Below are 24023 nucleotides of genomic sequence, written 5' to 3' on the forward strand. Positions count from 1 at the left end.
GAGATGATCCAATTAATTTAAGTAAATTTCTCCAAAGTTTCACTGTGAACTGCACCCCTCTGTCTGAAATTATTCATTTAGGGGCTCCATGTAGCCGGTAGATATATTTTAGGAACAACTTAGGCGTTAGGCTGATGGGAGTCCTTTGCGGGCGATAAAATGAGCCTGTTTTGCAGAGAAAATGATTAGGTTGTAACAACAGGAGACTTTAGATAAAGCCTGTATTTGGATCAAGTCTAGGTTTAGGTCTAGGTACAGGATGAAAAATGCTTTGGTTGGCATACCTTTTCATGTTCTGTTAATTCTGTCCACCTCATTTCATCCCTTCAAGCATGTCAGTATAATTTTGGATTATCTATGAAGTTTGCTCTGGCTGGTTAACATGAAGCCCATAGGAGAAATTTATTAAAACTCAAAAAAGGTACTAAGGCTAAATGGAAAGTGATATGTTTTATTGGCACCCAAAGGAAACAAAGGGAAAACATAACAAACTTATTTAGCACATTGTTTTCATATACAACTTCCTAGTCTTCCATAGACTTGGTTCAGTAAGTTGTGTGAAGCCAGCAATAGGCTGAAGCACGTTCAATGCAGAATAAAAGGAATCAAAACATTATATTAAGTGAATAGGCACAAAGTAAACATTTGCATTTACCTTATTGAATAACTGTTCTATAATTACTCTTATCCTTTTTATGGAATTTTATATGTTCAAGCCTGTGTGGGAATAGCACACAGCTTGTAAGGCAGTGGATGCACTGTGACCTTTGCAATAGAGGCTTCACTGAGTTCTTTCACTCCATCAGGACACTGGAAGCTGAAGGCCCTCATCAGACTGGTCAGAAAGATGAAGGTCTCAACTCTTGCCAGCTGCTCTCCCACACATGCACGCCGACCTATAGATGAAACCAAGAGGAGAGAACCAATGAAGAATAAAGGAGAAATTTCCTGACAGTAAGAACAATTGATCAGTGGAATGACTTACCTCTGGAGGTTATGGGTGCTCCAAGACTGAAGGTTTTTAAGAAGAGATTTGACCGTCTTTTGTTTGAAATGGTATAGGATTTCCTGCTTGAGCAGGAACTAGAAGACCTCCAAGATCCTTTTCAACTATGTTGTTCTGATATTTGATCTCCAAATTGTATCCCAATAGCTTCTAGCAAGTTCAATCCCTACAGTTATTTTCTCAGTTTTCCTCTGTTTGTGAACACCCCTTAATGTACGAGTTTAACAGAAGCTATACTATATGGTAGATCCTTTCAAAGGCTAAACCATAGACCCTTGACGAAACTGAAATGGTATGTTTTTCTAGAGATGGGCCTACAAGAGGGATGTCAACGTCTCGCCATTAAGCACAGCCAATTGAAATCCATCCGATGGTGGCACTGTCAACCCCACATTTTTCTATCTTATCAATCAGTAGACTGTAGTCTACTTTATCCAATGCCTTCCTGAAGTCCAAGCATATTATGTTTACAGCATTTCACTGATCCACTAATTTAGTCATTTTAGGAAAGAAGGCAATAAGGTTTGCCTGACACAATTTGTTTTAAAAAAAAACCAGATACTGTAATTGGCTTAAAGTGATCACCCTCTTCATTTCTAGGTGGTCACTTATCCTCCACCTGATTATATTTTCCAGGATTTTCCTAGGTACAGATGTCAAGTTGATGGGCCTATAATTTCCTCAATCCATGTTTTTTTTTCCTTTTTGTAGATTTGTACCACATCAGCTCTTTTCTAGTCCTTTGCTAATTCCTCTGTGCTACAGGAGCTTTGAAAGATTTCATTCAGAAGCTTTGAGGTTATATCTGCCAGCTCCTTCAGAACCTGAGATGCAGGCCATCTGGTCCAGGGGATGGGTATTCATCCAGGCTGGATAGGTGTTGTCTTACTACTTTCTTGCCTGTCTTGATTTGTGTACCTGTTCTATCTATCTCCCTCAGTGTTGTTTTGCTTAGACTATTTTCTTCTTTTGCATAAATACAGATGCAAAGAAGGACTTAATCAGCTTTGCTTCCTTCTTGCGGCCTGTCATTTTCTTGCCATCGGCTTCCGTTACTGGACCCATCATTTCCTTGAATTTGTTCTTGTTTCTTACACATTGAAATAAGATTTTGTTGTTGTTGTTAATTTTAGCATTAGTTGCCAGTCGTGGCTCACTCTGGCTCTTAGCTTTCCTACGAGTTATAAGCTGCTTTTGGGCTCATGGACATACCTATTCCGAAGGGCAGAAACTCCTCCCGTTCAATGAACTTCCCGTCCTTATCTAAAAAGTGATTTGGGTTGAATTCTTCAGGTTTCTCCCATTGTTCTGGATCAAGAAGAACAGAGCGCAGGTCTCCAATAATATAGCTCCCCTGTAAAAAAAACAGAGAGAGAGAGAGAGAAGGAGAGAGAGAAGGAGAGAGAGAGGGAGAGGGAGAGGGAGAGGGGGAGAGAGAGAGAGAGAGAGAGAGAGAGAGAGAGAGAGAGAGAGAGAGAGAGAGAGAGAGAGAGAGAGAGATGACCAAAAAGAGGAAACAAGGAAAAAGTTTGAACAATATTTATGAATCATTTGCTTATAGCTTGCCTTTATGGAGCTCTATTTGTTCATTAAAAGAGCCTTGGTGGAGCAGTGGGCTAATGCCTCCTTAAGTAACACCAGCTGCCTGCAATTAGTGCAGGTTCGCATTCCACCAGGCTCAAGGTTGACTCAGCCTTCCATCCTTCTGAGGTAGGTAAAATGAGGACCCAGATTGTTGGGGGCAATTAAGCTGACTTTGTAATAATGCCGCTTGGGGGGTGTATGAAAGTCCTAATAAGCAGGCATATACATAGAATGAAGGCTACTGCTAAGTTTGTAAGCTGCCCTGAGTCTTCGGAGAAGGGCAGGATATAAATGGAATTAAAATAAAAAATAAAAATAAATAAATTTCCAAAGCAGTTACTGAGATTGGTGGCTGCTCAACAGTTTAGTATCCTTTGTCTCTTTCCTTCTATTAAAACAGAGGGCTGGGTGCCCCAAGAAGGGGGACAAAAAAAACCCAGACATGACTTCAGTTATGAACTTAAATTCAGCCCTTAATCTCTTGTCATCTTCCTAGGATTAAATATAAAACATTTAAAGTTCATTAAGTGTTTGGAGTTTAACCCATAATTGTTACCCCACAAAAGCTTACTATTCTCGCCCATCCAATTGACTACATTGGCAGTTCCTGAATAGAGAGCCTTTATCCAAGTGCCATATTCTGGTTTTCCTTCCATGTTGCATTAGTGGAATGTAGCCTGAACACATTTCTCACCTTTGGAATAACGTAACCCCTCATTTTCACATCCTTTGTACATTTCCTGCTTCCCCCAACTAGCATGACATATTTTACACGCTGCATTTCATGAATCACAGCATTGGTGTAGGGCAGCTTCTTCCGATCCTGATAGGAAATTGACCCCGAGGAACCAAACACATCTTCAATCTCTTTCTGGATTTTCTCTAGGAAAAAATGACAGAAATAGAAGGCTCATTTTCAGTATTGTGTTTCATTTAATTATTTCCTAATTGTAACATTTAGCCAAACTTTAGGATGTAGAATAGATTCTTGTAGACAGCATAAGCTTGCAATAAACTTTTATATTCATTTGAATTGCCTGGACTTCCTGATTTTCCTCCTCTTGACACATGTTATTACTGGCTTCTGGGCTTGTGTCTGCTAGAATTCCAAAATTTGCACCTTAGTCTGGCCTCCAATCCTGGCTGCCAGCTCCATTGGGCTTTCTGCTGAGAGATCCAAAGCCAATTCCAGTTTCTTGGCCTTGCATTCATTCTCCGATCTCTGATCCAGATCACACATTTTATGTCCAAGGTTCCTGTTGATTTTCTGATTCTGGGTCTGTTCTTGCTTCTACCCACCACAGCAGCTGGTTGAACTTCTGACATGGCTCCAGCTTCAACTCCAAGCTGGATCATTACTACCCCTCTTCGGGCATTCCTCAGCACATACTGTCTTCCACAGCCTCCAGGTCTGCAACCCCTTCCTCTATGGGCAGGCTCCCCACCTCTTGCCAGTCCCTCATCCTGGTTGCATCCCTGAACACTGCTGATAACAGTACTAGGTTGGCTCTGTCCCCTGTGCCCCCAGTTGTTGAGATCACTTGGAGGTTTATCAGTGCCCTTCTATGTTGTAAACAGGAGATAGATGGTGTTGTATCCCTTCCCCATCTGTTGAGAGATGGCTGTTCAGTCTTAATGTAGATAGCCTCTTTGACCCCTCTTTTAAACCAGCAGTCCTCTCTCTTCAGAATATGGATTTGCTGTCCTTTCAGCAGTTCCAAAAAGATTCCATACACATTTGCACGATTCAGGTGACCTTAGGAGACTTGGATAAACTCCCATGTAGCTTGAACAATTCTCTGAAAGAGTGCTAATGACCAGTTGACTGCAAGGAATATAAACCTTTCCATTCTCCGCCATTCAGTCAGAACTGAAGAAGCTTCTTGGATGAGAAGCGAAACATCTTCGAGGAAAAACAAAGAAAGTCCAGATGCCTCTTGAAAAAGAAACTTTGGGACAACCATGACCTGGATGACTGACAATCTCCATAGACGCAACTCTTGGCTGGCTCCCAGTGCCGCTCTATTCCTTCATGCAGACTCCAACCTCCATTAGCCACTTACCTTCACCACACCTTCAGCCTTGTTGCTGCACCAACCCCATTTGGTCCCTCCAGTGTCCTGTCGAGTAGCAGGCAAGTCAGTAGCAGGGCAGGAAGAAGGTATGGTTAAGGAGAAGATTGAAGGGATCATTAGGTATCCCAAGGAATCCCACACGAGGCTCCCATCCTTTCTCTTCATAGCAGGGAGCCTAGTGGGCATCTGCTTGTGCCCACTGTTTTGATATTTTTTCTATGTTTATTATATTATGAATTTGATCTTATATACACATTTTAGCAAGTAACAAATCTGAAAACCTTGGTAGATTGAAATGTGTGTTAAATGTTTTAGATCTGTACTGATTTTCAGCTTTTAGACAATCACTTTATGTTTTATTGAGGATTTATAGATGACTCTCTCTAGATGTGCATTCCTGGCTTTTCTTTAAACCTGCTAAGTTCAGACTGTAGCTTATAGGTTCAACAATTTACGTAGGAAAATTATTATGAAGAGTATTTTCAAAGAATTCCTGTGTTTTTTAGAAGCTGAGATTGGCCTTTGTTCCCACAGCCTAGATTTCTCTCACCTTGGATGTTGGGATGATTTGTCAAGAGGATCAGTGCCCACATCACAACAGCGAAGGTTGTGTCTGTTCCAGCAATAAAAAAATCAAAAATACACTGAGCCAGGTTGTCTTCATCATAGGTAGAGTTGGGGTCATTTCTGCTCTGATGTTTAAAATGTAAAAATAAAAATTACAATAATTCTATGCAAAAAATTTTTGTGCCACAAGTCATAATAACAATAAATACAGTTATATAGGAAAATCAGTGCAGGTATGAAGAGTGAAAACCTGACAGCTACATGCCTTCTTGTTTTCATCTTGTCATTAGAGCAGACATGTCAAACACAAGGCCCGCAAGGTGGTTTCATGCGGCCCGTGAAGCCATCCTGGAAACAGTGAGGGAATGGCCCCCACTGCCTTGGCCCTGGCCCAGAGACCCTCCTACTGTCAGAGACTCTCCTGCCCAGGCCCCCATAGGCACCCTTGATGCGAACGATGCCCACTCTAGCCATGCTCACCCAGTAGGCCACGCCCACCCTGGCCATACCCACCCAGCCTCTTGAAGGCAACCGCAATGCTGATGCAGCCCTCAATGAAATTGAGTTTGACACCCATGCATTAGAGTAAGGGGGTGAGCGGATGAGGAATGAAACCTCTCCAGTTCTCCAGACTTTTGTTGAAACACAGGTATATGGAAACTTTTCAAGGAGATTCTAACTATTGGGAATGAGATAACAAGGTTCTCAAAACAATGAGAAAGTGTTTACGTGAACTATGGTGGACATACCCTAAGGCTCAAAGATTTTGGTCAAGAATACATATATGGTTAGAAAAAATGACAAAAAAGCCACATAGATTTGAACCTGTTAGGTATAATTGCAGGAAATTATGAGAAAGAATGGGTATATTTAATGTTACATGTATTAACATGTAATGAGAAATGTATTTTGTCAACATTGGAAAGAAGAAGAATCACCAGCAGAGGAAGAGATAATCAGAAATAATAATAATAATAATAATAATAATAATAATAATAATAATAATAATAATAATAATAATAATAATAATAATAATAATAATAATAATTTAATTTGTATACCGCCCTTTTCCCGAAGGACTCAGGGTGGTGAACAGGGCAATACATAATAAAAAACAGGATACAAAAATTAAAAAGTAATTAAACAACTATGCCCGTAATAATTAGTACATACTAAAAGTTAAAACTAATTTATAAAAAACCCAACCCCATCCCATCAGACCAGGCCAGCTTGTTCAAAAAAGAAGGTTTTGAGATCGCGCCGAAAGGAGAGAAGGTCGGGGGCCATCCGGAGCTCGACTGGCAAGCGGTTTCATAGGTCTGGCGCGCCCACAGAGACTTACATTGAAAATGAAGGAGAAAAAAGATTCAGAATACTTTAGAACATGGGATACATTTTATCAATGGCTAGAAAAATAAGGCAGAGAGTAAGCTAAATATTGGCCCCCAGACAACATGTTGTTGATAAAATATTAAGGATTTGTGATTATAAAAAAATAATAAAATATGGTTATAAAAAATATTTGAAAACTGTTATCACCTTGTAGGGGAGATGGTCAGCATAAAAAATGAATGATTTTTTTTTAAGTCACCCAAGTCCTCTTCATTAAACTAGACATACCCAGTTCCTGAAATCGTTTTCCTTATGTTTCAGCCTCCAATCATCTTTGTTGCACTTCTCTGCACTTTTTCTAGAGCCTTAACATATTTTTGTATCATGCTGACCAAAACTGGATGCAGGAGTCCAAGTGCAGTCTTAGCAGTGGAGTATAAAGCAGCATTATTTCCTCATGTGATCTTTATACCAAGTAGCATCTTGCCATCAAACATCATATGACCTATTTCTTTTCTATCCACAATGGTTCAGCAAATCACCATTGTTCGTTGTACTCAGTATGGATACCATAACCAAAAATCTACAATTACAACACTTATGGATGCCCATAAGGTAAGTGAGAGATATGCCAGCAACAAACCCAACTGAGCCCCAGGGCCACATCTCAGGAGGAGCGACTCACACCTGAGTATCTGAACAACGGTAGCCTCCCGCGGACACAAGGTCTCCCTTACAACCACTGCAACACCCCCGCCACTTCCCTGAGCCTGAGGTTGGTGAAGCACATGGAAACCTTGTGGGCAAAGTTCAGTCAGAGGGACACCTCCCTCTGGACCCAACCAGGTATCCGTAATGCAAGCCAGATCCGCATGCTCCTCTTCAACCAACTCTTGAATAAGAGGAGCTTTATTAACTACTGATCTGACATTGAGGTACACCAGCCTGAGCTCAGGGGCCTATTCATCCCCACTCCCAGAAACATGGGTTGAATCCAGGGGGTCGGAGAGTGCCACCACTTGAAGATAGCGGGGGTGCGCTGCCGAATATTGATACAGCCCCCCGTGCAGCCACCTATTACCATTCCCAATCGTCATGGGGATCCGCAACCCCACCCCCCACTCCAGAGACCCGGAGGCTCCCAACCCAAGCCCCATCCCACCGTGACCTGTAACAAGCCTAGACTGAACATACCACTTAAAAAAATTAGCTAAAAACAGGTCAGGGGCCTCTTCCTCGAAATAAATAGGAGACCCCAATCCATGCCTAACCATCTCTCAGAGTCCCAACAATTGGGCCCGTCATCAAGAGGAGAAGTAGAAAAGAAGACGGGTCGCACCCAGGAAGGGGGGGCACCCCTGAGGGTGCACAAGTCCATGCCAGAATAATATAGGCGAGCCATAAATAGTTATGTGAGATCAGCAGAAGGCAGTCAGATGTTGAGTGGAGATGGTATAAAATCAGAAGAAGTGTATGAGTCCAAAACCACCAATCCAGCTCCGCTCTCACTCGCGCTGGATACCTCCAGAACAGGTCAGCAGCCGTCCTCTCACCACGACCACAAGACTGATCTGGGAGGTGGATGGAAACCCCACCCAGGGGAAGAAGCATACCCTCTCAGATCTCTCACTTCCAGAGAGGGTAGCAGATGGAAAATCTAAGCCACCCTCTCACAGCAACTCTTCACCCCAGGTCCTTCTGAGTCTTTGGGGGTCAAGGGAGACAGCATGCAGGAGTCCATCTCCATATAGGCGAAAAGCGAGCCCGGCCCCAGCCAATGCCATGCCGACAGTCATGAAACCGAAACACCTCACCACAGAGGGGAGGGTCATGGAAGCCATAGCTCCAGGACATGATTGGAAGGCTAATGCTGGCCAAAAGCAGACCAGTGCGCCGCCCAACCAGCCACGAACCTGGCAGGCCATCAAAACTGCCTCAGGTCCCTTGAAGGCAGCAAGTCTTAACAAGCATAGGAATCAACCACCCAGGTCTCCTCTTTGCCAGTCTCCGATAGCTGCTTTGAAACAGGTGGGGAGTAGGTAGAAGTCTCCCGCCGATCTTCCGCCAGGCCCTAATCTTGGTCTGGCTGGCCACTCGGGACACAGGGGATACAAAGATGGCCCATGCCGCCCGGCAGTATGCAGCAACGACCGTCATGCAAGAACTCCATGCTGGAACAACCACAGTACTCCAGCTAACCCCCGCTGCGGTTCTTCCAGCCGCTCCAAGCCGCGGCTCTATCCACCCTGAAAATCAGCTGATCGGGGCATTTCAAGCTGCGGCACCTCAAGCCACAACCGCAGCCATGGACTCTCAGCACGATTTCCAGCCACATTTCGCCAACATGGAGGACACCGGTGCCTCTAAAAGCGGCAATGGCAAAGCAGTCTGACCACCCCAGCCCTAGCACGGAGGCATAGTGCACTCCCTAGGGCTCCCCCAAACCGCAAATTAAAGCCGAACTCACAAAGCTCACGGAGCTCAGCTCAGCACGTCCGCCATCTTGGGCATGTGCATATATGATTGGTTTGCCTTGGATTCGAACTGAGATCATTCTGTCATTTTGAGGATTGTATCCCAGTATTGCTTTTCCTACTCTTTTATTGACTATGAAGGCTAATCCATTTCTTCTGAGGGATTCTTGCCCGCAGTAGTATACCTGATGGTCATCTGAATTAAATTCCCCAATTCCTTTCCATTTTAGTTCGCTGATACCTAAGAGGTCGATGTTCAGTCTTGTCATCTCTTGTTTGACCACGTCCAGCTTTCCTTGAATTGATCTTACATTCCAGGTTCCTATGGAGAAAAAATCTTAACAGACTTTCTTTCATCACCAGACATATCCACAGCTGAGCATCCTTTCGGCTTTGGCCCAGTCGCTTCATTCTTTCTGGCACTACTAGTACTAGCCCTCTGCTCTTCCCCAGTAGCATATTGGACACCTTCCGACCTGAGGGGCTCATCTTCCAGCGTCATATCGTTTTGCCTTTTGGTACTGTCCATAGGGTTTTCATGGCAAAGATACTGGAGTGGGTTGCCATTTCCTTCTCCAGTGGATCACGTTTTGTCAGAATTCTCTGCTATGATATTTCTGTCTTGGGTGGCCCTGCATGGCATAGCTCATAGCTTCATTGAATTACGCAAGCCCCTTCGCCACGACAAGGCAGTAATCCATGATAGGGAATCTGAATTTAGCATGGGCTAAATTCAGGATAGGAACTAAATGAAAACTAAATTCAGGATAGGAACTAAATGAAAAAAAAAGAAAGAGAGGAAAGCACTTTCTACAGGGGAACGATTGAGAGCATCCTGTCATACAGCATCACAGTCTGGTTTGGAAGCATCACTGCTTCTGACAGGAAGGCGGTGCAGAGAGTGGTGAGGATGGCTGAAAAGATCATGGGCAGTTCCCTCCCTCCCATCCAGGACATAGCACAGAAGCGCTGTTTGAACAGGGTCCATAAGATTATCTGGGACACTACTCATCCTCTTCACAACCTGTTTTCCTTGTTACCTTCTGGGAGGAGGCTTCATGCTATCCATAGCAGAACATCCAGATTCAGCCATAGTTTCATCCTATACAGCATTAACCTTGTCAACTCTCATGCTTCCTCCTTCCATTATATATTCAAGATGGACAGTATTTAATACTTTATTGTTATGTATATGTAGGGGTGTGGGTCTATACACATGTTGTATATAGTATGTTTTAGGTGTGTGTCATGTATGGGTTTCACTTTGACAGCGGGCAACTAAATTTCATTTTTGATGTGTGCTGTTGTGCCCACAGTAAAAAAAAAAATGACAATAAAGATTATCTTATCTTATGAAGGCAATATCATTAGCCCCTCCTTTTTACTGATAGCAAAGAATAAAATAATTCCAGGATCCGATCTGGGTCAGTCACCAGGACTAGAGGTTTGCTCTTCCAAGCTTTTGGATCATGCTATAGCTCATGTTCAGGTAATTTCTCTCTAACAGAGTGTGGTGTTTTTTTTGGACTATTCGCTTCAGTAAAAACATACCTTCTCCATCTGAAGAAGATAGTAATCAATGAAATCTTCTGGCTCATGCTGAGAGTTGAATTCCTTGTGTTTCTCTATTTCCTGCTTTGCAAAGGAGACAATCACATCCACAGCAGCCAGGGCTCTCTTGGGAGGGCCTGGGAGGTAGCTCATTAATCGTGGGAACCAATTATACACCTAATAGAAAAGGAAGAGGAATGGTTATTTATTTACTTCGACACAATTAGAGAAGACTCTTAGGGTCTCACAGTAATAGACAGTGCTCAATAACCAAACAAAAATGTTAGAAACACATTGAAGTAGAGCAAACAACAGACCACCAAAAGCCCTTCAGAAAAGCTCGGTTTCCAAATTCTTGTAGGACACAGATAATGCTAGAGGCAGATAAATCATTAGAAAGCTATGATAAAATTTCTCTTATTGTCTCCAAAAGCCTTTGTAAATATGCTTACCTATGGCTAACTGAGCTGCAGTTTAATAAATTAGATAAACCGGTTTCACATGCCAGGCTAAATAATGAATTAACAACATGGATTTTCACAGTCTGCTAGCTTGTGAACTGGTGTGTGTGAGATCACATCTCAGGATTAGCTTTTGGCTCAAAAATGGGCATCCCTATTCAGATGAATTCAGAGGCTCCCAACTCTGATAGTGTGTTGTAAGGTATTGAAAATCTGACTGATTCCAAAGATATCAAGTGAATAAATGAAACCTGTTATTGTTAATGGCAAGTGAGGTCATTGTCTATCCTTGGCTGCTGGTGGGTTTTTGTGTTTAATTCTGTAAGCCCCCTGAGCTCCTTATGTAAGATGAGCACATATACATAATCGTAAATAAGATTTACTTCAGAGTTGAACTGATTCCCTGTTCCAGGTACAGTACGACTGGACAGATAGCAGGTTCAAACTCTTGGCTAACTAAATAAAAGCCCAACTATAACTGGTCAAAGTTACTATGACCAGTTCTGGAAGATACACCCCTGTGGTCATGTGACCAGATTTTGGGTTCTTAGTAACTGGCTTCCACATTTTATGACATTTTTGGCTTTTTTCCCCCAACCAAAATTGCCCATTGGATAATGGTTGTAAAACCAAGTCCAATGGTATGGTGACTCAAAATTGAGTCCAATCATGTGGTGACAGCAATGATTTATGATTACAATTCAGGGTTTAATTATAAACTGTATAGTCCTTGGTAGATCAACAGAAGTCCAGTATGAAGGTCAATAGAAATCATTCTTCCTGGTTTTTCCTCATTATTCATACCCCACTAGAATATTATATCGAGTTCTCTACACTGTGCTTTAGGGACAACATTTACAAATTGAAGCGTACAAATTGGGGAGAGCAACTGAGATGGCAAATGTCTTGGAAGGAAACACTTAAAGCCTATAGGTAGGCTTAGCCTGGAGAAAAGAAGACCACCAGGAGACATGATGGCTGTCCTCATGTATTTGAGTTTGTGTCAGATAGAAGAGAAACAGGATGGTCCAGAATTCTTCTAGAAATATGGATGGAAGCAACGGGTTTAAATGATAAGGAAGCAGATGTTAGTTGGGTATTTGGGAAAATAGGTAAGAACCTAAAGAACAGGGGTCTTCAATCTTGGCTCTTTTCTGACTTGTGGACTTCAACTCCCAGAATTCCTCAGCCAGTCACTGGCTGAGGAATTCTGGAAGTCCACAAGTCAGAAAAGGGCCAAGTCTGAAGACCCCTGTTCTTTAGGTTCTTACCTATCTTACCTATCTTTTGGGAAGAATAGTACAACAAATGATTTCCAAGGCTGCCTCCATACCTTACATTCATGATTACATGAAAATGCTGATAGAAACATAGTTTGTTTGGGGACTTTTGTCTCTTTAAGAGAAAAGATGACCCACCTGATGGAAAGAGTCACCAGTGATTTTCACAACAGTTTCAAGGGCTTGAATTAACATCTGGAAGTTTTCATCTTCAGGACCAAACTGATGGCCAAAACCCAAAGCACATATGACATTAGAAACTGCATTTAGTACTGGAAATGAAGGGTCAAATGGCTGTCCTGCAAATGAAGATATTTTATAATGAATTTCATAAAGGAGAACTTCTAAGGAGATGAAGGAAGAGAATTGGAAATTCTGACATTTTTTTTCAAAAATTTAGATTCAAATCAAATGCATCTCTTTTTATTTGAAATATTGCAAGAATAAAAAAGATTTCTTCAGACAGTCATGAACCATTATCATTACCCCAAATTACAGACCTTTTGTTTGTCTAAAGCTCTCCACCAACGTCTGAGCTGTGTCTTCTATCTGATGCTCAATGCTCTTCTTCCCCAGGCCCAGCTTCCGCAGAGAAGTGATGCCAATGTGTCGCTGCTGTTTCCAGGTGTGGCCATTGGAGAAAATAATTCCTGAAGGTATCAGTAGACAATGGTAAATGATTCCTGATTGCATTTGTGTTTATATCTATTTATCATTATTTGCGTAATTTTTTTGGAGACTGATATAGCTATTTCAAACTTATTTGTTCTCATCAGTCAGCCATACCATTCTGAGATTTGAACCTGGGCTGATTGCACATTAGGCAGTTGTTTTAACCTTTAGGCCACAGGCTCTTTCTCACTTTGTCAGCTGCATCGGGGAGGGAAGAGACAGGGGAGATATGTCCTGAGTACAAAATACTCAAGACATATCTTCCCTGTCCCTTCCCTCCCTGATGCAGCTGACAAAGTGAGAAAGAGCCTGTGGCCTAGAGGTTAAAACAACTGCCTAATGTGCAATCAGGCCAGGTTTGAATTGAAAGGGTGTGGTGACTGATGAGAACAAATAAGTTTGAAATACCTATATCAGTCTCCAAAAAATTTACACAAATAATATATATATATATATATATATATCAGTTCTTGCCAAACCTCTCTCTGGGTTTCAGATGGAAATACCAAACCTCAGTGACATGCTGTAATTTTCTGACATTCTAGCCATTTTATTTGTTCTTACAAAAATATTTATTCATTTTGGGATTCACATTGACACAGGGAGTCATATGTGGTATGGCAATCAAACGTGCACTCCTAAGATTTTGTAATTGTTCATGTGCAAGAACATATGTTATAGGCACAAGAGAGAGGATCTTCTCGGTGGTGGTACAATCCATCTGCAACTATTTTTTTTTGTTCTTTATATTTAATGTCAGTAAAGATAGGAGAATCTTACATTTATTTTCAGCTATGCAAGGCTCATTATGTGGCTAGGAATACATATGCAGAAATAAACTCTTTTCCTCCTTTATACTATCATTATATAATTATATGTCCTCAATAACTTTAAAAATACGAATCCCAGGCATATTTGTGTAATGGTATAAAATTCTTGAACTCTGGGATAATAGTTAAACAGCTGTTTATTGTTTAAAAGCAGTAAATTAATAAAATCAACCATTTATAAAACCTGAAAATCGACTGTCTTAGCTTTCGCTGGTACACTGCCAGCATCATCATTTTGTGTGTGTGTGTGTGTAAAAAGACCTGACCATTTTATATATATGTATATGTATATGTAGTGTGTGTGTGTGTGTGTGTGTATGTATGTATATATATATATATATATATATATATATATATATACACACACACACACACACACTGTAAGACAGCAAGAGTTACCTTATGGTAAGATGGAAAGAAAGAAAGAAAGAAAGAGAGAGAGAAAGAAAGAAAGAGAGAAAGAAAGAAAGAAAGAAAGAAAGAAAGAAAGAAAGAAAGAAAGAAAGAAAGAAAGATGGTTTGATCACTTTTAACAACGTAATCACTTTACGACGAGATGAGTGGCAAGCAAATTTAGTAAATCATCATCATCATCATTATCATCATCATCATCATCATCATCATCATCCCTGGTCCTTGGAAAGGACACAATAGGTATTAATGCCTTTAGGTGAGTTGGTCATATAGACAGAATTTGTGAAAAACTTATTTGCAAAATCTGGAGGAAGAGGCCAAATATGAAGGAGAAGGAAGGGAATGATGGTTAGGGTTAGTGTGATGGTTATTTATATACAATTTCTTACTTACCTCTTCCTTTCCCTAAAGCAGTCAAAAAAGGATCATCCGGTCGATCAGAGAATTCCTCTGGGAAGCTGGTCATTGCTTCTTTCACAGTTTCGAATCCAGACAGCACTATTAGAAGGTAAGGTCCAAGCCACATGGTGTATATGTTTCCATATCGTTTTACATGCTGTTGAGTGAATCAAAGTTGAGAAATGTTACAATCAAATAAAACAGATTCTTTATAGTTATTACACCCACCTACAGTTTTTCTTAAATCCTGAAATCTAAGACCTTTCACCATGTGGATCTTGGAGATCCCTGCCAAGAACTTCTTTATCTACTTTTAAAAATTTTTGCTGGGATGTTCCTTTCTCTAGTCAAAATCCACCTTCTCCCATCTGTTTGCTCCCTTCTACCATGCCTCAAATGACAGAGGGTCTTCTTACTGCCCACTCCTCCTGTGACTGACAGAAATATGAAAGGGGGAAAAATGGTTACATTAGTCTCAGAGAAAGGAATGTGAATCTAGAAGCAGATTCTAAATAATAATGAGCATTATCAGCATGGTTCTGGAAAACATAGCAAACGCTTTTCAGATCCCTAATATGGCAAACTGTTCACTGGTGTCGCTCCTGCCAAGAAGAGAAAAGAAGTCAACCTTTTCTCTTTCCAACTAACCACTGGATGTTTGTTTGTTATTCTGGAATGCCAAAAGAAGTATTGAGTAATAAGGAGTATTACCAGCATGATTTTGCAAAAACATAGCATATGATTATCAGATTACTAATATGGTAAACTGTGTTCTGGGTTCTCTTGTCAAACTCGTGACGTCATGTGACATGCAACGTATCGCGACTTTTTCCCCATTGCCAACAATGGGGTGACTGCGGTTTTAGTATGATGCATCCGGCCCATGGGCCGGCAGTTTGACATGCATGTTTTAAGCCAAGAAGAAAAAGGGAATAAGCTTTTTCTCTATGCAGCCGAATCATTTCTCTGAAAATATGCATGTGTTGTTTGGCAGACAGTCATGATTAACATTCTCTGCTCATAAATTGTTTATTTGTCCCAGTTTTGTTCCCCTCTGTGTAAACAATAACAACATGGGTCTCATCAGCAAGAACGATGAGTCAGCATATAGAGAGGAAGTGGAGAAGTTAATAGACTGGTGTAAAACCAACAACCTGTCTCTGAATGTAGACCAAACAAAAGAGATGGTTGTTGATTTCAGAAGGACAAAATACGACCGCTCTCTGCTGAACATCGATGGCTCCTTCATGGAGATTGTAAGGAGCACCAAATTTCTTGGTGTTCACTTGGTGGATAATCTCACTTGGTCCCTCAACACCTGTTAAATAACAAGGAAGGCCCACCAGCGTCTTTACTTTCTGAGGAAACTGAGGAAGGCACAGCTTCCACCACACATAATCACAATCGTCTACAGAGGGACTATTGAGAGCACCCTGAGCAGATTATTTATCTAGGGTCTGTAATCTGTGCTCTTCAGGCAGAAATAAGGTGTCCAGTTCAGCCCTTCTACCCTATTGAGCCTCCGTGCTATCAGCCCCCTCTACCACAAAGATCCTGCAGGAGAAGGGCAGTGTGGACAACCATGGGATCTGGCAGGGTGAGATCTGTGAACCATAAACACAAAGCTTTCGCTGTGTCCCTGCCCAACAGATACAGTGCCCTTTCTGACCTTAATAGGGACATTAAGGAGACAGGTAAAGGTATCTGTGATAATAACTCAAATAAGCAGGGGATCATGGTCCAAGATGAAAAACTTGTTTTCGACAGGGGGAAGTGTGAATCTGGTATTACACACTAGTCATGCAAGAACAGAAAGGCATCCAAAAAGAGAAGCCACCTTCTGGTTGGTGATTCAATTACTGTATAAGGGATGTAAATTTAGGAAAGGACACAGAGGTTTTGTCTTCCAGGTGCTACTGCCAGTAGGGACAAGAAGCGTATTTCTAAAATAATCAAGAATGCCAGCAAGGACTGTGATGTGGAAGCTATTGTACATCTTGGCACTAATGATCTGTCCCAAAAAGATGTACTCTCTGTGCAGAATGATTTCCAGAGCTTGGGGCAGGAACTTAGCAGAATAGGCTGTAGGCTTACTTTTTCAGAGGTTTTACCAGTGTATAAGGAGCAAAATGGAAAAGGCCAGCGTATAGCAGAATTTAATATGTGGCTAAAGGAGTGGTGTAAAGGAGAAGGCTTTGGTTATATTAGTCACGATGTCTGTAGCTGGTCCAATGAAAAAATGTATAAAAGAGATGGTCTGCATCCATCCAAGAAAGGGACTGAGTTACTTGGCAATAAAATCACAGCTTTTTTGGAGGAACATTTAAACTAAATAATGGGGATAGTGAGTTAATTGATACAGAACATCACTGTCCCCGGCAATCTAAGAAAATAGAGGAAGCCAGGCACCACACAAGTTATGCAGCAAGTATTTTTTTTATTTTAATTCCATTTATATCCTGCCCTTCTCCGAAGACTCAGGGCAGCTTACAAGCTTAGCAGTAGCCTTCATTCTATGTATATGCCTGCTTATTAGGGCTTTCACACACACACCAAGCGGCATTATTACAAAGTCAGCTTAATTGCCCCCAACAATCTGGGTCCTCATTTTACCTACCTCGGAAGGATGGAAGGCTGAGTCAACCTTGAGCCTGGTGCGATGCAAACCTGCACTAATTGCAGGCAGCTGGTGTTACTTAAGGAGGCATTAGCCCACTGCTCCACCAAGGCTCTTAGTAAATACAGGGTCAGTCATAAAGGACTCAAATGTCTATACACTAATGCACAGAGTATGAACAGTAAGCAGGGTGAACTAGAAATTCAGGTAAATGAAGGCGGATATGATATTGTTGCCATTACGGAAACATGGTGGGATGAAACCTACAAATGGAACACACAGCTAGAGGGATTTAAACTATTTAAAAGAAACAGACTAAACAAAAGAGAAGGTGGAGTTGCTCTCTATATAAGAAATAACTTTATCTCCACAGAAATAGAGCACAACAATGACGAAAACTATAAACTTGAATGCATTTGGGTCAATATAAAAGGGGGAAAAAATGACATTGCCACAGGTGTATACTATAGGCCGCAAGCAGAGGAAATAGATGAACTTTTTGCTAGTCAGCTAACTAAGGTATGTAAGAAGCACATCACAATAGTAATGGGGGACTTTAATTACCCTGATATCAACTGGGAGACAAACTCTGCACCAAGTGGAAGATCAAACAGATTCCTGACAAACCTAGCAGGCAACTTTCTCTCCCAAAAAGTAGAGAAGGGAACTAGGAGATTAGCCATATTGGATTTAATTCTCACAAACAGAGATGAAATGATAGAAAATGTCGAAGCCATAGGAACCTTGGGGGGAAGTGATCATGTAATATCTGGACTGAGATGCCCTACGTACAGTCACTCATGCGCTCGTGACCTCTCGAATAGACTACTGCAATGCTCTCTACATGGGGATGCCCTTGAGGACCACTCGGAGGCTTCAGCTGGTGCAGAATGCAGCCACGCAAGTTGTGAAGGGGGTCTCCTGATACTCTCATGTGACACCTCTTCTCTGCGAGCTGCATTGGCTCCCAGTTGCCCTCCGGGTGAGATTCAAGGTGCTGGTGATGACCTATAAAGCCCTAAATGGCATGGGTCCGGATTATTTAAGGGAACACCTGCTGCCGGTGTCAACTTCCCTTCGTCCTCTTCGCTCCCACAGAGAAGGCCTCCTCAGGGTGCCGTCGGTCAGGGAGTGCTGGCTGGCGGCCCCCAGGGGGAGAGCATTCTCTGTGGACGCTCCAGCCCTTAGGAATCAACTCCCTGTTGAGCTCCGGATGGCTCCCGACCTTCGGTCTTTTCGCTGTGACCTGAAAACCTGGCTATTTGAACAGGCCGGCCTGGACTAAGGGTTTGGGGTTTACTTTTAACTTAATTTATTGGTTAGGGCTAATTAATTTAATTTATTTTTAACTTTTGTATTTTATATTTTAATTGCCCTGTAAACTGCCCTGAGTCCTTCGAGAGAAGGTCGGTATATAAATCTAATAATAAATAAATAAATAAATAAATAAATAAATAAATAAATAAATAAATAAATAAATAAATAAATTTAACATTCTGGAAGCACAAGCAATAGAATACAGTCAAACTAGAGTTTTGGACTTTAAAAGAGCTAATTTCAATAAACTTAGAGAGACCATGGGAAGAATTCCATGGATGAGAATCCTAAAGGGGAAAACAACTCAAGAAGCTTGGGAAATTTTGAAAAGTGAGATAATGAAGGCCCAGTCTAGTACAATACCAACAAAGAAGAAAAATAACAACTCTCAAAAGAAACCAGCATGGCTGCATAAAGAACTCTCTGATAAATTGAAAGATAAAAAGGACAAGTATAAGAATTGCCTGCAAAGATTAAGTGAGGAAAGCTAAGGCTCAAAATGAACTAAGGCTTGCGACCAAAGTCAAAAATAACAAAAAAAAGCTTCTTTCAACATGTAAAAAACAAGAAAAAAGTTAAGGAAATGATTGGTCCATTAGTGGGGGAAATTGGCAAGAAGGTGACAAGTAATAGGGAGAAAGCAGAACTATTTAACTCATTTTTTGCATCTGTCTTTACACAAAGGGAAAAAACAGTCCAACCTACCAAAACCAGTGCCATAAAAAAAAGAATAGAAATGCAAGTTAAGATAGGCAAGAAAAAGGTAAGTGAACACCTGTCCAGCCTAGACGAGTTCAAATCACCAGGACCAGATGGATTATACCCCAAAGTTCTCAAGGAACTGGCAGACATGATCTCAGAACCATTGAACTATATTTTTCAAAGATCCTGGAGCACTGGGGAACTACCAGAGGACTGGAAGAGAGCTGATGTAGTTCCCATCTTCAAAAAAGGGAAAAAAATAGATCCAGGAAACTACAGACCTATCAGCCTGACCTCAATACCTGGGAAGATTCTGGAAAAGATAATCAAACAACAAATCAGCGAACACCTTGATGCAAATAAAGTCATCACTAAAAGTCAACATGGGTTTGTCAAAAACAGATCATGCCAGACAAATCTTATTGCATTCTTTGACCAAGTGACAAAATTAGTGGACCAGAGTAATGCTGTAGATATAATTTACTTGGACCTCAGTAAGGCATTTGATAAAGTAGATCACAACCTACTACTTGATAAGATAGAAAAATGTGGGTTAGATAGCATCACCACCAGATGGATTCATAGCTGGCTGACAGGCCATACTCAGTGTGTGGTCCTCAATGGAACTGCATCTACATGGAAGGAAGTGTGTAGTGGGGTGCCCCAGGGCCCAGTGCTCTTCAACATCTTCATCAATGATTTGGATGAGGGGATAGATGGGGAACTCATCAAATTTGCAGACGACACCAAGCTGGCAGGAATAGCCAATACTCCAGAAGATAGGCTTAAAATACAGGAGGATCTGGACAGACTCGAACACTGGGCACTATCTATCAAGTGAAGTACTAATACCACTTTACAATGCCTTGGTAAGGCCACACCTGGAATACTGCATCCAGTAGCACCTTGGTCCTGGGGAAATGTTGTTTCATTTCACTGTGTACTGTTCTGTATATTGTTGAAATGACAATAAAGTCTTCTACTTCTACTTCAACAAGAACAACAACAACAGCAATAATAAATTTGGAAGGTACCTTGGAGGTCATCTAGTCCAACCCCCTGCTCAGGCAGGAAACCCTATACCATTTCAGACAAATGGCTGTCCAGTCTCTTTTTAAAAACTTCCAAACTGTTTGCTTGGAGATGCATTGGTTTTATTTAAAAGCCTTTTGGTGCTTCATTGGGGGTAGAATTCTGATCTTTGTGCATTATTCTAGCATCCCAAAATAATTCTACAGGATTCAGCCACTACATCCTTCTGCAACATTCTACATGTCAACTTCCGAAATGAACCTGGCTGAAGCCATCTTTGTCATTCTCAGTTGTCACACAAATAGGGAGGAAGAGGGGGAAGAAAGCAAAAGGATTGCTAGACTAAACACGGAGCAGTCTCATGGGAACAAAGGTTATTCCCACAGGTGCTGGAAGGTGGAGAGAAGAAGTGACACAGAGCCCGCCAATTGGCCTCATTGGGCAGTGTGATCAATACCGTAGTAGAGGGGAAGGAGTTGTTACATTTAGTTACATTGAATCCTGGGGGAAATTTTAGAGTTGGTTTCACTTTTGACCATGCTGATATTATGTATCCAATAAACATGTTCTCTAAGGAAACTTCAAGCCTTAGATTTCTGATTTGTTTGAGTTCATTATTTTATTTTATTTTATTTTTTTAATCCCATTTATATCCCGCCCTTCTCCGAAGACTCAGGGAGGCTTAAGATCTAAAGCACAAATCAATGTGCTTAGCAATAGCCTTCATTCTATGTATATGCCTGCTTATTAGGGCTTTGCCCCCCCCCCCGAAGCAGCATTATTACAAAGTCAGCTTATTGCCCCCAACAATCTGGGTCCTCATTTTACCTACCTTGGAAGGATGGAAGGCTGGGTCAACCTTGAGCCTGGTGGGACGCGAACCTGCACTAATTGCAGGCAGCTGGTGTTATTAGTCAGAACCTTGACATTGCACATTCGGCAAGCTAAGCATAATTTTCAAGAACAACCTCCCCTTATGCCTGAAAGGTTTTTGATCAGTGTTTCCTACCTGCTCCAACATATGAGAATGAAACATGGACACAAACCTCACTATCGATACAAAAGCTATGAGTGGCACAAAGAGCCATGGAAAAATACATGCTCGGCATTATAAGACAAGATAGAAAGACCTGCACATGGATTAGAGAACAAACAAAAGTATACATCAAGAGAGTAAAAGCATTGAAGTGGAAATGGGGTGGTCACATAGCAAGAATGGCAGGTGGACCAAGGCAGTCATAGAATGGATCCCACTTGATAAAAGAGACTTAAAAACAAGATGGATTGATGACATCAGCAAGTATTGTGGGCCCAACTGGCAAAAGAAAGCTCAGGACCATATTGGAATATGCAGTGGATAAAGGTAAAGGTTCCCCCGCACATGCGTGCTAGTCGTTTCCAACTCTGGGGGCCGGTGCTCATCTCCATTTCAAAGCCGAAGAGCCAGCGCTTGTCTGAGGACGTCTCCATGGTCATGTGGCCGGCATGACTAGATGCCAAAGGCGCACGGAACGCTGTTACCTTCCCACCGGAGTGGTCCCTATTTTTCTACTTGCATTTTTACGTGCTTTCGAACTGCTAGGTTGGCAGAAGCTGGGACGAGTAACAGGCGCTCACTCTGCTACGCGGCACTCGGGATTCGACCCGCCAAACTGCCAACCTTCTGATCGTCAAGCTCAGCGTCCTAACCCACTGAGCTACCGCGTCCCTTTATGCAGTGGATACACAATGGCTAAAACAATAATAAATCACCAATATTTACCAAGCAAGTTTGAAGTCTCTGTACAGACAAACCTGTTCTATTGCTTCATTCTCCAACCAGCTACATTATCTAAAGCAGGTGTTACCCTTCATAACTCAGATCTAGAATGTTTTTGAAATCAATATAGAATTGCAAAATTAGAGGGAACCACTTAGGCTACCAAGTCCCACCTATTGTCCATTGCAGGAATACAGCATAAAGCATCTTCCACAGAGGAATGTTTCATTTAAGCAAAGTGAAGAGACAACATCCCCCCCACACACACACACTGGTGAATTCATTGCGTTATTAAAGGTGGGTTTTTGTTTTTTGTTTTGTTTTTTGTAAGATTGAACTAGAATTTGCCTTCTAAAAATTCAACCCCATTATTTCACATCCTGCTCTGTGAAATGTTGGTGAAAAGGTCTTGGTTTGAAAATTCTGCCGTGATGAGGAATTTGATTAATTAAAATCCTTATCATGCAGGAATATTTTACTAGGTTAATACATTTGTTTATAGTTATGGTACAAAGAAAACTACTGTGAATTATTTTTCCTATTACATATTTGCATATTTAGAGTGAAATACCTTACGGAAATAATCTTCACGAAGCCAAAATCCGTGAGCCCACACGGTCCCAATGAGAGGTAGAGCCAAAGGACCAGGAGGCAAATGTCTTCGGGACCAGAGTTGTTTGAAGAAGAACACAATCAGCAAAACAAACAAAAATATCCCTATCGACATCATTTTCTTGCTGAAACTTTATCTTTGAGACTTTCTAGTTGATTTGGACGTGGTTGTCTCCTTTTATTTGATGGCTCTTTGCTTTCCTTCATGTTTTATATATTTCATGTCTGGGAAGAGAATAGCAGCATATCTTTGAAAGCACCGTCCAATTGGTTCTGGCACTTTGTCAAGGAGATATTATCACACTAATTTGAATAATGAGATTACATCATGTGGTTGGATTACTTCATGCAAATAACAGAGGAAAATAATCTTTTTTAAAAAAAAACAACAAAGGCTGTGTAATCTATTTTTCCCCAACAAGTTGTTACACTGGGATTATTTTAAAATGATGCTGCCCCAAAGGTCCATGAAATCTATTTGAACAAAATGGCGAATCTTGTGTGTCATAGAGATATTATCTAGTCCAGTATCATGTCTCATGTCTTGCAAGCCTATCATCAGGACATTATCATGGGGGGAAAAACAAAACACTCATCTTCCCCTGCAAATAAGGGAACATCTTCATGAGAGTATCATAGTGTTGCAGAACCATCTTTAGATCTTTGCCAGTTGATCACTGTTTTGCAACTAAGCCAAGCCAAAACTTCATTCTAATAATTTGGAGCTGTTGCAAAAAGCCTTGCGGCAACTGTTATTGTAGAAAGCTGCCCTTGATCCAAGCATCAAATTATAGGTAGTGAGCTATAGATGGTTAGCCATGCTTAACTAAAAATGGTGTCACACCCCTGCTGCCTCTGAATGCTGGGTCACGAAAGGAAAGCAAAGCAAACACCCAATATTCTAACTCACCCGGGGACAGCTAGAGTCTTGGGGAAACACTCAGAGCGAACAATGGTGTCCTGCGGAGACACCCCAAAGGGAACCTGCTAGCTACTTCTGCTTTCTAGTTTCTTATCTATAGTGTGCCAGCCCTAAGGGGCGAAGTCTTAATCTTCTGAGTGCCAGCTTTGCTGGGTGAGTTGCTTATATAACCAAAATAGGTATAAAACTAAGACATTTTTGCTATGTGATGCTTTTTGCATTTGTTTTAGAAAAGCCGGTCTCTATTTGGCTGAATAAACACGTACTTTTGAAGGCAAATTCTGGGTTCCTGTACTTTGTTATCAAGCAAAGCCTCCAAACCTGCACATCAAGGTTAGGCAGCTTCTATACCAACTAGCCATCCTTTGTAATATTGTGTTTTGCGCATGCATAAAATTAAAAACAAACATTAATATT

General features: G+C 41.4%; 1 protein-coding gene across 1 annotated transcript; it reads right to left on the bottom strand.

Annotated features, from left to right (window-relative positions):
- Positions 1-711: 711 nt before the first annotated feature.
- LOC310641170 (cytochrome P450 2J2-like) lies at positions 712-22802 on the bottom strand (the record flags this gene model as incomplete). Its single annotated transcript, XM_083364000.1, has 9 exons — positions 712-896; positions 2219-2360; positions 3285-3472; positions 5216-5357; positions 10590-10766; positions 12469-12629; positions 12831-12980; positions 14640-14802; positions 22644-22802. The coding sequence occupies 9 exons, from the start codon at positions 22800-22802 to the stop codon at positions 712-714; spliced, it is 1467 nt and encodes a 488-aa protein (XP_083220126.1).
- Positions 22803-24023: the final 1221 nt, after the last annotated feature.

Source organism: Vipera ursinii (assembly GCF_947247035.1).
Source record: "Vipera ursinii genome assembly, chromosome: 5".
In the NCBI taxonomy this organism is placed as follows: Eukaryota; Metazoa; Chordata; class Lepidosauria; order Squamata; family Viperidae; genus Vipera; species Vipera ursinii.